Genomic DNA, 16,725 nt, shown 5'->3' on the forward strand with positions numbered 1-16,725 from the left:
AAAAAAAATTAAACTTAACGCAAGAAATATCAGGTGTATTGTGACTGAGGACACAGATAACAGACACTGAACAGAAACCAATTTAAACTGAAAACTGACAGAACTGAATGAAATCAATTTATAGTAATAATTAACAAGCACTTCTACTACCTCAGGTGATAGATTAATTGAATCATCAACCTCAAATGCTTCGAAATCATGACATTAACTCAATACCCTAGGTCATTTATTTCAAATTGTTTCATTATCAACCACAATTTATCAAAGGGGGAGAACTCCGTGCATACCAGCCTGCCAGGTAATGGAGAGTTCCTCAGACAGTGGTGAGAAATGACTGTTACCGCCAGCCAACACCTGACATTAATTCTGTGTGACTGGTACCGCATCAGACACCCTGATAATGAAGCATTGTAGTAATCAGGGGTTAAATCATTACACCAGGCGTTTTTCTTCCCTTAAATCAAGATTTGGGAATGAGCAAGTTCTGTGCAAAACCAGAATATGAATCGAATTCCACTCCTGAATTTGTCTTTGACAGATAAAATGCAAATTTAGCAATGTACCAAACAACCTTCTTCAATCCTAATCTACAGCAGTCTACTAGAATGGCTCCTCAGTACTCATTGTTTGTCGTAAGAGGCGACTAAATTGGCGGTCCTTAGGGTGAGACCACAAAAACCGAGGTCCCGTGTCACACCAGGTGTGGCACGATAAAGATCCCTCCCTGCTCAAAGGCCGTAATCGCCGAGCAAAGGCCTAAATTTTGCAGCCTTTTACCAGCAATGGTGACGTCTCCATGCATATAAGTGAAAAAGTCTTGAGAGGGACGTTAGATAAGAATCAATCAATCAATCTTTAAATAGAAGTACACAGAGTTTCAAATTTTCCAATTGTTGGTGGACAAGACTTCAATCTCATACAAACTATTGAAGGTGATTTCAATCCTCAGGTAGGACTGAATAAGTCTAGATGAATATAGGAGTTAGAAAAATCTAACAACCATAGGAAAATGACAAATAATCTAACAGTAAGACAGAAATATAACTGGAGAAGTTGTTCAAAATTCAGTTACTAATTTTCTCTTGACTATAAAGTCATAGTATTTTACGTGAACAACGGTTGTAAATTATAACCTCTCAGAGAAGATTTTGGCTTTTCATAGTTACAAAGAAGACATACAAGGATTGGTCAAGATTAAATTCTGGCTTTTCGTAGTTACGAAGAAAACATACAAGTCTTGGTCAAACTATGGACTAGGAGTAATTTATCAAGGTCATCTAGAGGTCAGTAGTTACTCTATATGTTGTCCTCGAGTTCCACTTCAAATCTCCCATAATTCCTTGGGATTGATAAGATATCCTATATCAATCGATTGTTCAGATATTGTCCATTTATGGTTACCGTGCTGATCAACCCTGATGAGACTGATTAAACATTGTCAATTTACAATCTTCAAGTTTACTCAAAGGACAATTTAGCTATAATCAAGCCTGTGTCCATTACAACAAGAAAATTAAAGAGCTCTCCCGCTTTGAAAAGTCATTTCACGACAAACATGACAGGCAATTTTATTTGGTTGCCTTTGAGTTATACACCATTGAAAGGTTCATTTTCCTGTGTTGAGTGTGTGCCTGCCATTGACAAAATCAACACGTGCTGCCTACAACACAACAGACCAGGACATTAGCTCACTGGTACACTTTCAGAACATTTATAGTTCTATGATTGACCACATTTAAGTAACATTGGCTGCCGATTTTCAATTCATTACTTTATCATAAAAACCTACATCAACCCATAATACTTAAAATTAAGTGATATTCTACAGTAAATAATATCAGAATGTTCCAGTGACCCCCCCCCCCCCTTTCACCTCTAACTCTCTTTTTTCCCATATTATAGCATGTGTCATACAGTAAGAAATATAGTTCTAAAATATGGACCTGCATTTATCCAATCAACAGACAGAATGACTAGTGCATGCATGCAGTCACCTGCTCCAAACCGGAAAAGCAATATTAACAGAAGAGTAAGATATATTCAGTTCATTGAAAATCTTGGTACTGGGATAAAATGGCTAAGTACTGCCATTAGACCACAAAAAGACCCATCCTAAATCAATTGACGACCATGCTTCTGTTCTTTGTTTGTTCCTAATACTTGGCTTCCGTCTTCTTTCACCAACGCTTCATTTATTGAATCTTTGTAATGGTCTACATAAAATCATCACCACCAGATTGTCAAAAACCTGTGCACTTTTAAAGTCCAATAATCTAATCAACCCTTTCAATGCCTTCACCATTTAAAGGAATGAAAACCGGGACATTAGGCCATGGGTAATTGCTTTGGAGTTAGGAAATCTCTTTACAATTCAATTCTTTGGCCCTGATGTTTCGGGTTAACTCCAAGGCTTTCAATCTCAATTTTTTTTTTAAAACTGATCATCGCAACATAGTCCTTTTCATGATATGAAAATGAGTTTAAATGACTATCAGCTGCATAACGGTTCTTCTCAAGAATGTTTACTTAGAATTTACACCCCATTATCTCCGCCAAGCATAAAACACCTACAGACAGACAGCTCTTCACAAAAGAAAACATGGAAGTTGTTTCTGAGGACAAGAGGGCCAGTATAAGCCATAACAAATGAATGACAGGTCCCCTCAAAACACTAGTGTCAACAACGAGAAAATATATTGACATAAATAGAATAACAGACCAGTACTCGGATACAATAAATCTCCAACTTCAAAGGCGCTGAGGGGTCGAGGGTTACATTTCAGTTAGGAGATACCCCCATAGATAATAGCCTACACGACTTTCACTTGGAAACCAAGTGTCTTATCTACCCTGACAAGTGACACAGAGAGAGGGTGCCTGTTGACTAAGTCTTCTACTCTACAGTTCGGCTTTGAAACAAGAGTGCTTAATATTCACAACTGAGCTAAAAAACATGAAATTCTCTATTTCTTCATTATCGTATATAGACGCCCTAAATGACGATTACGCCAAATAGTGCATCGATTAGTACAATACAATTAGTTTCAATACACTGAAATATATACACATTCAGTAACTCTATCATCCCCATTTTTTATCCATGAACTCAATAAACAGCGCAAAAATTACGTAATAGTAAATATTTTAATTTTTGCGGCGTAACAGCCATAAAACATGATGATGATTTTGAAGTAACTGTGGGTAAATTGAAATAATTATTATGCTTCAATTGTTCACAACAAACAATTTCAAAAATATTTTCAATTATACATGAAAACCCTCTGTCAATACTAAACAGTTTGGGATACTCGTGACAATTTTACGTAACACATTCAAGTGGCAAAGCCTCCAAAATCAATCGTCCACCCAGCGTGAACACAAAAGAAAGCATTAAATCACGAATCTGATCAATTGATTGCCATTATCTATTTTATAACTGTCAATTTAATTTACCAATCTCAGCAGCCAGTTCCACACAGATAAACGATGGTATCAAAGCAGTAAGTAGGACAGGCTTTACAGAGAATCGGTGTGCTTGATTGTTGCGCTCTCAAGACTCGCAGAAGATTTCAAGAGGCCTTTCATCATGGCTTTTTTCACTTAATTCTTTACTAGAGAATCTGAATTGATGCTTTAATATGGCATATAAGATATCTGATATGTGAAAGACAATTCACATTTGAAAAGACACAGACTTATATTTATTTAATAGGGCACACATTGTTCCTAGTTACAGATATAAGATCAAGACAGAGTTACTTAATACCTACTGGAAGTAATGTGTCGTAAGTCTTTATTACTTTCCTTTCTCCATTCAATACATTCACTTCATTGATTGATTGAATATTGTTTAACGTCCCTCTTGAGAATATTTTACTCATATGGAGACGTCACTATTGCCGTGGAGGGCTGCAAAATTTCGGCCTATGCTCGGCGCTTATGGCCATTGAGCAGGGAGGGATCTTTATCGTACCACACCTACTGTGACACGGGACCTCGGTTTATGCAGTCTCATCCGAAGGACCACCCCATTTAGTTGCCCCTTACGACAAGCAAGGGGTACTGAGGACCTATTCTAACCTGGATCCTCACGGGATTCACTTCATTGAAAACAATTTGTTTTGCTTTTTTAACTATCAAAACAAGACCGGAAGTCCCAAAGGAAGATTATCCCCTACCCTAGGACTAGACTAAAGTGGAGTATATTCGAAATACACCAAACTTCATACAGACTTCAATTTTTTTAAAATAATATTTCATCACAGAATTCTGATTTTGGTGTCAAATTTGTCTACACATGTATATATAGATTTCATTGGATTGAACTCCAGTCAGTCTTAGGTGCATTATACAACTAGATCAATTTTGCCCCATTTTCACATTTTGCAATAAAAAAGTGAAATGAAATCCGAGGCTTCGATAACAGCTGATAAACATGAGCATTCTAACACACTGGTCCAATAACCATGTACGCGGAGTTACGGGTCCTGTTCCAGATCTGTCTGTCCTTCAGGTGACTCAAGGTCAAATGTAAAGTATTATTACTTGACCTTTGTCATTAAGAGATATTAAAGCTTGACTAATAGGTTAATAGCTAGGGTGTACGACATCACTTGTACATAAAACCCAGAGTCAACATGAGATATGTACTGTGAGAGAGAGAAGGTTCTGGTGTACTAAATCTCTAGTACTAAGCCAGGAGAGGTACTGTGAGAGAGAGAAGGTTCTGGTGTACTAAATCTCTAGTACTAAGCCAGGAGATGTACTGTGAGAGAGAAGGTTCTGGTGTACTAAATCTCTAGTACTAAGCCAGGAGAGGTACTGTGAGAGAGAGAAGGTTCTGGTGTACTAAATCTCTAGTACTAAGGCAGGAGATGTACTGTGAGAGAGAAGGTTCTGGTGTACTAAATCTCTAGTACTAAGGCAGGAGATGTACTGTGAGAGAGAAGGTTCTGGTGTACTAAATCTCTAGTACTAAGCCAGGAGTGGTACTGTGAGAGAGAGAAGGTTCTGGTGTACTAAATCTCTAGTACTAAGCCAGGAGATGTACTGTGAGAGAGAAGGTTCTGGTGTACTAAATCTCTAGTACTAAGCCAGGAGTGGTACTGTGAGAGAGAGAAGGTTCTGGTGTACTAAATCTCTAGTACTAAGCCAGGAGAGGTACTGTGAGAGAGAGAAGGTTCTGGTGTACTAAATCTCTAGTACTAAGCCAGGAGAGGTACTGTGAGAGAGAAGGTTCTGGTGTACTAAATCTCTAGTACTAAGCCAGGAGAGGTACTGTGAGAGAGAGAGAGAGAAGGTTCTGGTGTACTAAATCTCTAGTTAAGCCAGGAGAGGTACTGAGAGAGAGAGAGAGAGAAGGTTCTGGTGTACTAAATCTCCAGTACTAAGACAGGAGAGGTACTGTGAGAGAGAGAAGGTTCTGGTGTACTAAATCTCTAGTTAAGCCAGGAGAGGTACTCTGAGAGAGATAGTTCTGGTGTACTAAATCTCTAGTACTAAGCCAGGAGTACATTGTATTCCAAAATGATTATCTGCTGTTACAGTATTATAAGACTTGACTTATGTGGACTAACAAATAACGAAACACGAAAATGTCACTGAGAACACCTTACCAGACTGCCTAATGCCACTAAGAACACTTTACCAGACTGCCTAATGCCACTAAGAACACCTTACCAGACTGCCTAGCTCCAGCATCTCCTTGAAGATTGTGTGTCTGCCCAGCTTGCTAGCCAGGGTCAGTGGGGTCAAGTTCACTTTGTTTTTGATGTCCGTTTTGGCAGGACGCTTGTGGTGTCTCACTATGTATTTATACATCTCCTATGAAAAGAAGAAACATTTTTAGTCGCCTTGGTCAAAATCATCTGCACAACAGTATAAAACTGTGTGAGTAATAAGAAGTGAATTTTCTTAAAATATATGTCATATTTACAGCAATATTTTCAGATGGCATACATTGTAAATTTGCTTCAATCAAACATCATAATAACCGAGTTCATGTAATGTAAAAATCACTGCTGCTAAACAAACACTGTATCCACACCATCGTTAAAACGTCAGTACTATAGTCCATGAACTACTTTCAGAGCCTAGTCTTCCTCTGAGAGAATGACAACGGACTACAAGAGCAATCAATAAAACAACAAAATGTCTTTCTTTGTTGTTTCATCGGGTGATGGAGGTAGCTAGCATTATCGCAATTCACCTTTGAATTAGAACGCTTTACCCGATATAGTATTGCGTTGTGTGACGACACAATTGAATGAGACGATTGAACAATTTGAATGACATGTTGGATGTAATACAGCAAGAGTTTTCATTGGCCGATTACAGCCTGCCCACTTTCTCGAGCGGATACAGTGTAGCTGGAGAACTGTACATACAGCTCTCTGAAAAGATCCACCTCTTATAAAAACCTTCGATTTACGGGTCACAAAAAGCTGCGGACGGTTGAGGCCTGAAATCGGTGTATTCTTGTGTTGCTGTCTCATAAACTCAATATAAAAAAAATCTTAACATATTTTCCTACTATATACTTGCGTCCAAACATACCTTCAAATATTCATTAAAGCCACACACCACCCGAAAACTCGCAGCTTCAAATGATTTCGTTTGTTGACGTAGCCATGTTAGGTAGCCGGTCAATTCGAACTCTTGTTATTGGTATCTATTCATAAAATCGGTTGTAAGTTATGTATTCGCTCTTCATTTATTATCAACACGAATAATTAATAGAAATTAAAACATTTTTGTACCAGTTTTTGTAAAGGTAAATAAGCTGTAGATGAACGAATATGCTACATAAGGACATTAGATGGAGACCGGCCGGCGCGGCCGCTCATGACTAATGAAAGCCGCACGCCGTGAGTTTAGCTATTTGAATAATTATCATTTAATAGGATTGGGGTGGTATATTATTTAAACAATTTAGCTAAAATATTTGTGGGGTATTAGTACACATCTAGACGCTATTGTGCCAATATGGAAATGAACCGGGATTCGAATTGACTGGCTACCTAACATGGCTACGTCTACGAACGAAATCATCAAAAGCTGTGATCGAGTCTTTGGGTCGTATGGGGCTTTAATAAATATTTGAAGGTAAGTTTGGACACAAGTATAGTAGGAAAATATGTTAGGAATTTTTTTATATTACATTTATGAGACAACAACATAAGAATACAACTTTTTCTCTTTCTTCCTTTGAAGTTTTTTTTCCATCTAGCATCTGGCCGTCATGTTTTCAAATGCTGATACTCCCGTATAAGGGAATTTGGGCGGACTTATACATATGGACCAATGAGAGTTTCTGTTGCATTTCGCAATTGTATTACAAACAGATTCAATTGTGTCGTCACACAACGCAATACTATATCGGCCAAAGCGTTCTAATTCAAAGGTGAATTGCGATAAAACAACAAAATGTCTTTCTTTGTTGTTTCATCGGGTGATGAAGGTAGCTAGCATTGCAGAAAAAATTCATAATTTGTGTAAGGGGGTTAGATAAATTTTTCTGCAATGATTGCTACCCTCCTCGCCTGATGAAACAACAAAGAAAGACATTTTATTGTTTTAATGCATTGTTTTAAAATATAAACTAGATTTAAGTACTAAAATATCATATGGTTGACCCACTTGCTACGTTAAACGGAATGGCCAATGCACCCTTTGACTTTGACAATGCTCCATATTTGGTAATGGTTATACAGACAGGTGGTACTAAAAAACCGGATCAAACTAGTTTGCAACAAACATGCATTCATTTTCGTAGATGAAAGCAATGCCAGTATCAAAAGAAATATAAGAGAAAAAATTCAGTGAATAATGTAAATATTAAAAAATAAATTTCATTTTTGAAAATACATGAGGGTATGAACTGTGATGTTTCATGCTGGGGTACTTCATGAAGCACGTTTAAACTTAGCACACCGTGAAAAGTACGCCGGCGTGAAGCACGGCAGTTCATACACTCATGCATTTTCAAAATGAAACTTATTTCTTATATTTACATTTTACTTTCATTTCTGTCAGAATACTCAGCTGTTAAAAGTTGTACTATATTTCATGTAGAAATGGCTACCATTACAAGATATCAAAAACAAAAACATCGAAAATTTAAATTTTATAAATCTAAGTAAATGTCAATCAGAAATAAAAACTCGGGACATTACTTATAGAGATCAAAGCGATCAACACAAATGAAGTGCTTTTGACCAGGTCAAGTTCACTTAAAGCGTTCTTAAGTAATCCTGCTTTGTAAGTATTCATAAGAAGATTATTTTAATCATTCTGAACTATATTAAGGAGGTGTACTACACCAGTGAAATTTGATATGGAGAAAAAGTGGAGAATATGTACAATGTTTTGAAATTGAAAACTGTCAAATTTACTTTATATAGTCAAAAAAAAAAAAAGCGGTTTTAGTAGAAAGCAATCAGAATTTTTTTTAAAAACCCCTGCTGGACTTGAACCAGCGATATATAAATTTGTTAGCAGTCAGTTTACTACCTACTGAGCTACTCAGCTAGGCAATTAAATCAAAAAGGAATAGACAAATATCGCTAATATTCATATTTTTATTTATGTTTTATAAAGGAAGTTAGCCATTCTGACAATTTAGTATGTCTCCTTAAAAATCTTAAAAAAAAAAAAGATAGTGCATTTCATAAGACCTTTGTAAATAATAAAATGCACGTAAACCATGCATTATTGTGGCCAAAATCGGCCATTTCTGATTTCCTTTAGAGCAGTACGACAACCTAGCCTTGTGTAACAGAGGGAAGGAGAACAGACTTATAATGTAGATACCCATCACTAAAACATAAAAAATTTAAAGAATTAAAACAGATCACGAACACACAGTGAGAATGAAGGATACACTTTATTTAGGGGTGGCCATCTTGGATAGCGTGGTCGATATGGTGGATACCGAACGGTATGCAGGGGTCCCAGAAACAACGTAAATAGACTTTGTTTGCATAAAAAAAATTATATATATTAAAAACGAAAGCGACAACCCTCATTACTGTATGCTGTCTCTGGCTCTAGGGATCCGACGTATTTTGATTATTGAAATACGTAATTAGCATTCAGACTAACACATTGCTTAAAATGGGTATGGTCACTTTTAGGCACTAGAGTCTGTGGTCATTTTTTCCCCTTTAATTTCAAACCAAGGTAAATATATATAGGATTAAGCTTAAACGTAAACATGCTAATGAAGACTGCAAACTCGGCATATTTAAAGAAAACACTCCAGTTCAAATATGGCTGTGCGGGTGTTTTAGACAATTCACTTGACCTCAGAATTGATATGGTAATTTAAAAAGAAAAAAACCTTTGAAACAGTTACGCTAATGGGACAGCATAGATCTCATACGTAATGCATAAATGAAAATAAATTTTCCAACATTTTCAAGGTGCTTAAATGCCTGGCCCTATCACTGCTAGTGACAGGAATGTGTCAAATATTCATTAGTTCTGTAATTGTAGACATACAGCTTGAGTGAGTGGTTCAAAACCTTTATCTTATTCAAGCAGAGCAACATGTTTGTTAAAATGCATGAAAGTTAGCAGGATACAATATTCCCTATATGAATTAACCAAATTATGGTGCAATTCTCATGAAAGAGAGACTTTCTTTGGCGCAATCAAAATATTGTTGCAAACCCGAGGTTGCCCTTTTCACTTATTATAAAAATCCTTTGACATGAAAGGCATGAAATTAAAATTAAAAGCAAAGCTTGGTTAATATCATGGATTAATTTTCGATACTGCCTCCTGAATTTTAGCTTAAACTATTTGTTACCTATCATTTTGCCAGCTGGATTAGGCAAGTTAAATATTCTAACTGGGAGGGGGGAGAGGTCAAAAATGTAAAAAGTACCAAATCAAGTTATTACTAGTTAGAAAAGAGGGGGAAAAAACCCCAACAAATCTTTAAAGTTTTCTACTTAAAAATACAAAAAAGAAAAGAAATGGCTATTAGTTTTGGAAATCTTTCTAGGTCTAATCTAGGCCAAAAATATAATACAGTACTGCAGGCATTAGTAACAGAATCTATTGTATGGGGTGGACATGATGAAATTCACACCCAGTCACCAAACTAACAGCCATATTTGGGGGGGTTGGGGAGTTGGCCACAAGTTTAATGCCTGCGAGTTATTTGTACTGATATTTCAACACTTTGAAGAATGGAGATGATCATTTAATACAATTTGAGATAAGAAAAAAATTTGTGAAGAAAAATAAAGCATATTTTAAATCACCATTTAATGGCATGCATGCATTGTAAATAAAGAGAAATATTTCACATTTCCTGTTTTCGCCTTTGAGATCTTTACAAATTGTAATGATAACTATTTCCTCATGAATGCGTTGCTGTTGTGAACAATGCGCACATGAATCTAGATAAATATAGTACATCTATTTTAACAGCTGAGAATTCTGACAGAAATGAAAGTAAACTGTAAACATAAAATCTTTATATTTGAAAACAAATTAGGGGATGAAATGCAATGCTTCATCCAGGAAGCGTTTTCATGCTTCATAAAGTATGCTGGCGTGAAGCATCACAATTCATACCCTCATGTATTTTCAAAACCGAACTTTTTTTCTTTAAAAAAAATATTTACTTTTTTCGATTTGTAAATTTTTTTCAGACACATAATTGTACAGTTTCTTGTGGAATAGCAATGACATACTCCCGTAGAAACGCCTTTATTCAGACTCGCTTTTCTCTTACCACTTGATTGCAAATGACCACCATATGAACAGCCGTGTTCCCGAATGTATCCTGGGCATTAGGATCAGCTCCGTGGTCTATGAGGTAGTCGTATATTTCCTGGTTACCTGTGGCTGCCGCAAAATGTATGGGGTATTCTCCGTAATAGGCATAGCCTGGAAGCAGAATACATCGAATTAGAGACATATATTATCAGATGCGCTCTACACCAGTACACCAGACAATTGTATAAATGTCATGGCAATAATATTCTGCAAGACAGAATTTTCTCATTTGAGAAAATGTTTGATATAATAGCCTTCAAATTTGTATATATCCAAGCAGTTCAAATTCAATTTCAGCAAGTTCAAGTGAGAAATGTTCACGATCAGTCTGAATGTTGTCGTTTTTGTTTGTGTAACAATTAAACCCCTCAGAAGTCATTATAGACAACTACACTCTACTAATACTTTAGAGTTGATGCTTTTGTTTTGTTAATCACTCGCGTATAAGCAGGTTCCTGGGACTTGCACTGTTTTTGTTTATAATTGCCGAGTCCGAATCCAGAATCGTTAAGTCCTGGAGTCGTCTGGATTGAGAAATTTCGAACCCCAGCTGATAACCTTGACTAAATCATGATTTTTCACAGACAAAAGTAGGCAATAAATTAAAGGAGGACCATTTTATACATAACAAACTGGGACAGACCAGGTTGCTAAGGGGGATTACAAACCTCGGTGCCTTTCCACTCCCAATAGAGGAATGGGCGTGCACCGCTGGCAGTCTTAAAATCGCACAAAACAACCTTCACTGGTAAATTTTTTCTAGACTAAGATGGGGTGGGATTCCAATCCCATAATCTGCCCCCCCCCCCCCCCCCCCCCCAAGATTTACCACTGCATATGTAAATATATATATCTCACTGCATGTCATGCTAAATAATATAGCACAGCCAGCCTTTTCACTTTGCTCGCTTAATTAAGCTGAGCGGTTACTATACCAGAATAACTCGCCATCTTCAGTGTTTGTCAGATAGCTAATCGTGAAAAATCCATATTAAAGTACTTTACATATATTTTAAAGTAAAACATTGCCTATTGATCGGTGTGAACAGGGAATGAGCCTGGGTATGGACAGGTCTTTTCAAACAACACAGAGTGAACACTGGCATAGATTTATGTTGGACTGGAATCGATGGGTGATGAAAACAAATACATTTCAACTTCCCCCTCCAAATCTGCTGTTATGAGAGGAAAAATTACATTGCGCTGAAAAAATATCTAAAATTGTAACATTTGCTGCCTTGAAAACGATACGTATCTGTAGATTCGACTCACGATCAGCATTCATTCTTTGGAGGAAAATGTTTTGCAAAATCTACAGGTTTATACCCCGAGTACTACTCAGATGTTAACAAGACAGTGCTTAAGGAGGTATGCTACACCAGAGAAATTTTACATGGATGACAAGTGAAGGATATGTACATCAATATTTTGAAATTAAAAACTTTCAAATTTACTTTATTTAGTAAAAACATGCAGTTTTAATAGAAAGCAATCTGCAAAAAATTTAAAACCCCTGCTGGACTCGAACCCGCAACCTACAGTTCACCAATCGACATGCTAACCTACTGAGCTACTCAGCTAGGCAATAATCTTTGAAATGAATAGACAAATATTGCTGATATTTATATTTTTTATCCATGTTTAAGAAGGAAGTCAGCCATTATTGATGATATAGAGTACCTCCTTAAGCTGAAATGCTGCACCCCACCCCCTTTCCCACCAGAATAACACACCACTGGAAAGATCTAGATATCTGGCTATATATATACATCTGTAGGTCATATACATTTTCAGCCATGATATTTATTCTCCATTGTAAGTAGTCTGAAGAACACTGTATCAACTAGATTCAGACTTAAAGGATTTTCAAGCAATATCATTTTGTTCAAATATGAAGCCTTCTAAATGCTATTAGACAATTGTTTGAATCAGAAAAACTTATTTTTACAAGGCAAGGCACTGACTTTTTCCCAAATGCATAATGAAGTCTGGGATTTTCTGGTTAAATGTGGTAATGCATCTTATTACGAACATGCATATTAAGTACAGTGTGTATATTTGAGAGGTATTAATGTATTCAATTGGAAACTTCGGAGAAGATCATTTAAAAGGGCAAGTTTCCTATTTTTGTGAGTAAAAAATCTTGACATAATAAATAATTTCCTGACACATTTATAATTGTGTGCAAACTGCAGCTAATGAGATTTCAAGCGATGGAATAGCTGTTTCTTTCTATACGCAACCTGTACGGAATAGACATGACATCATGTGATTGATATCATTCTTATGTCACAGAGTCCACGTCATGATACTATATACAGGGTTATTTTCGTTCGTGTTATTTTCGACTTTCTACACTTGCAGACAGTTTCGCCCCGTTTTTTTAATTCACCCAGACATAGTTGTGTTAAAAGAGAGATTCGAGTCTCAGAGAAAACAGTTTCGCCTACTCTTCAATTTGCTCTGTGACAATGAGAGCGAAAGAGACGAAAATAAAACAGGGGCCAATATTTGCAGTATACAGCAGTGGCTGTCATTGTTTTACTAACGATGATGTCATAACTTACTAAATCATAATGTTACGTTTAATCGACAGTAACGTTTTAGCTTTTGGGTATATTGTGATGACACAGTGATATAGGGACCCTCAACCGAGTAAATTAGAAATCCACCAGGACCCTCACCCGAGTAAATTAGAAATCCACCAGGACCCCTCAACCCGAGTAAATTAGAAATCCACCAGGACCCTCAACCCGAGTAAATTAGAAATCCACCAGGACCCCTCAACCCGAGTAAATTAGAAATCCACCAGGACCCTCAACCCGAGTAAATTAGAAATCCACCAGAACCCCTCAACCCGAGTAAATTAGAAATCCACCAGGACCCCTCAACCGAGTAAATTAGAAAATCCACCAGGACCCCTCAACCCGAGTAAATTAGAAATCCACCAGGACCCTCAACCCGAGTAAATTAGAAATCCACCAGGACCCCTCAACCCGAGTAAATTAGAAATCCACCAGGACCCCTCAACCCGAGTAAATTAGAAATCCACCAGGACCCTCAACCTAAGTAAATTAGAAATCCACCAGGACCCTCAACCTAAGTAAATTAGAAATCCACCAGGACACGACTTTAAGAAAAAAAAATTCTCCAATATCTCCACCAATTCTCCCTTGAGTTTCATTATTGCTCCTTAGAATTTTGAACTATTGGTAAGGATTAAATGTATACTGTTTATTATATCATGAATCCTCGGAGTCAATGTCGGTTAAGACTATTTTGACCTCATGCTTTGTAAACTATAATATTAAGATTATACACATAAAAGTCAGGATGGAACAGGAGAGAGAAGGTGATGCAGAGACCTGGGTCACCCGTACATCGTCCGGAACGTTACCACAAGATCAGAATATCTGATGGTTATGATATAAAGTAAACATTAATTTCTACATACCTAACACCCTCTCAACCAAATACTTATAGTTTAACTATAACTGCATTAATTAATTAAAAGTTATAATACAGTTACTTTTAATAAAATTAACTTTCATTCTAAAGCTCCACAGAATGTATATATAATTATAGTATACAGATTAGTAATAGCAAGTGCTCTGTATGATATCAGTCTAATTCATTTTCTACATGTAAGAATATATTACAAGTGTAGCTTTAATTCTATAATATTTAGATAGCAAGCACACAATAATCAGAATCCCAGTCAGTCAAACCACGTCAGGATGCTGACGCTAAATCGCTACAAACTTTGAAGTCCTACATTCTGAACAGTAAGTCAGGACGCCATCCTGCATTACGATAAAAAAAGAACACGATTGATATTTTGGGATGCGGAGAGCATACAGGGATATCACATCAGAAGTATCTTCTGGGTTGGCTATTGACTTAATCGAACAGTGAAATTATCAAAGCCATGGGCGGGTGGCTTAGAATTGTTAGAAAAGAATTAATGGGCATTATGACGGGGTTTTCGACTGTCGCTAGTCAGAAGATACCGAGCCTTGTGTTCATTGCTTGGGGCTCATGTTGTTACAAGGGTGTAACATACAACAGCCAAATTAAAGTCATTAAAACAGCTGTCTAATATTATCACACAGAAAAAAAAAAAATTCCTCATCAGAATGATAAATCGCTATCAATATGATTACTGTCATCAGTTTTTAATAGTAATGATTTTCTGACATTTAGAATAAGCCTCCTAGAAACTCAATTTATTAATACGCTGTATTATTTTGTGAACAGTAGTCAATATAGGCCGACTTCATTCTAAAATAACATTCTTTAATAATTCATTCAACTTGTCATTTAACCAGTAATTAGTAATACCTGCATTAGGTGAAGAAAAACACACTGTCGTAGTCATAGCAAGTATTTATATCTGCCACTGCACAATAACTTGTACTTAAAAATCGAAGTACTAAATTAATACAATATTCAATTATTCAATATCCAATTTTAAAAAGAAAGACAACATGTCATTCCTAGAATTGTTTTTACAGAGAGACGATGCATGTATACATATCGATGTCAATTTTCATTTCATTATGCAGAGTTTAGTTTACACACTAATAATTTCACTCTTTAAGCAACCAGAAAATCTTATCATGTTATTGTAAGCACGCTAAATGATACATGAAGCTGAAAAACAAAATAGGTGTTCCGACTCCCAATGCAACCATTGTTTGTTTTTTTTTAAATCAACACTGCGGCAATATATCTGAGGGAGCCACAAGGGACCATTAATAGTTTTGGAATTTGTATGCATGGCAACATCACGAGGGTCATAAAAAATCATTTTAAAAAGTACTATGTATGCTTACATGAACATAACATCAGCTGGGAATATTTCTAAGTATATTTTCATCTACTTCATCTATTGGGGAATATAAAAATTTGTTTTGTTTCTTTGGTTTCCTTTTACATCCGGGAGTAAAGGTGGGCGAGCTTAAAAAAACAAAAACAAAACAAAAAAACCCCAAACTTGTCTTCTTTAAAACCCAATAATTTAATATATATAGACACCTTGAAATTAGAACATACATGTAAATAAATTTTATTGTACATAGCTATGAAATATTTTTCAAGTCAACAGCACCTACAATGCATCCAAGCCCTTTTAGCTTTCATATCAATGAATTTTTCATATTTTAAATTGCCCTATCAATGAAATTGTCAAAAGCTTCCTGGGAGAATAATGACCAGTTTTGGAATGTAATTATTCAAGAGGAAAAAGATCATTACACCTGGGATTTGAATTGAATATTGACATTTATATAACAAAGAAATTAGCATATCTCTGTGTAAGAAATGCAATGATACGCAAATTCAAATAACACGACCCTCAAACTATCTAGAAGTGGATTAAATGGTCAGGATTTGAACAAAGCTATATATAATACAGTTATTTACAGGTATGATTTCATAAGAATTAATGGTTTGCCCTGTCAGATTAACATACAAGTAAAAAGTGCCCCCCTCCCCTTGGCCCCCCCTACTACGGACCCTATAATCTTTGTCTTGCTCTACCTCTCTCAAAGATTTTTTTTAAATTTTAGTATAAATAAAATTTTTGTAAAGTGTGATTTCTTAGTTGAATTTCACGGCCGGAGTATTTGACATTTTTTGCCTCAAGCATAAAAAACATCCATTTTTCTTACCTTATACCTATCCAGGCCTGGATTTTCGAAAGAAACTTAAGTCGAAACTTGGACTTAAGTCTAAGATTTTTACTCAAAATTTGCCTGCTCAAATTAAAGAAAACTCAAACTGAAGTTTGAGATTTTTTCGGCATAATCATGTTATTCGCTCCGGTGCGAATTAGTTCGACATGTTCTGTTTATTTAAAAATGTGTTAACTATTGATTTTTTATAATCATGCTATTTATTCCGTTTATAAAAGCAAAAATCATTCATTCACAT

General features: G+C 36.1%; 1 protein-coding gene across 1 annotated transcript in view; it reads right to left on the bottom strand.

Annotated features, from left to right (window-relative positions):
* LOC125654944 (uncharacterized) overlaps window positions 1-16,725 on the bottom strand; it is a 60,192-nt gene that overhangs the window by 22,309 nt on the left and 21,158 nt on the right. Inside the window, exons 5-6 of the mRNA XM_048885058.2 lie at window positions 10,748-10,902; window positions 5,680-5,823 (exon numbers count right to left, since the gene is read on the bottom strand). Of these exons, the coding sequence (XP_048741015.2) occupies window positions 5,680-5,823; window positions 10,748-10,902 (299 nt within the window). The remainder of the gene's footprint in view (window positions 1-5,679; window positions 5,824-10,747; window positions 10,903-16,725) is intronic.

Source organism: Ostrea edulis, chromosome 7 (assembly GCF_947568905.1).
Source record: "Ostrea edulis chromosome 7, xbOstEdul1.1, whole genome shotgun sequence".
Lineage (NCBI taxonomy): Eukaryota > Metazoa > Mollusca > Bivalvia > Ostreida > Ostreidae > Ostrea > Ostrea edulis.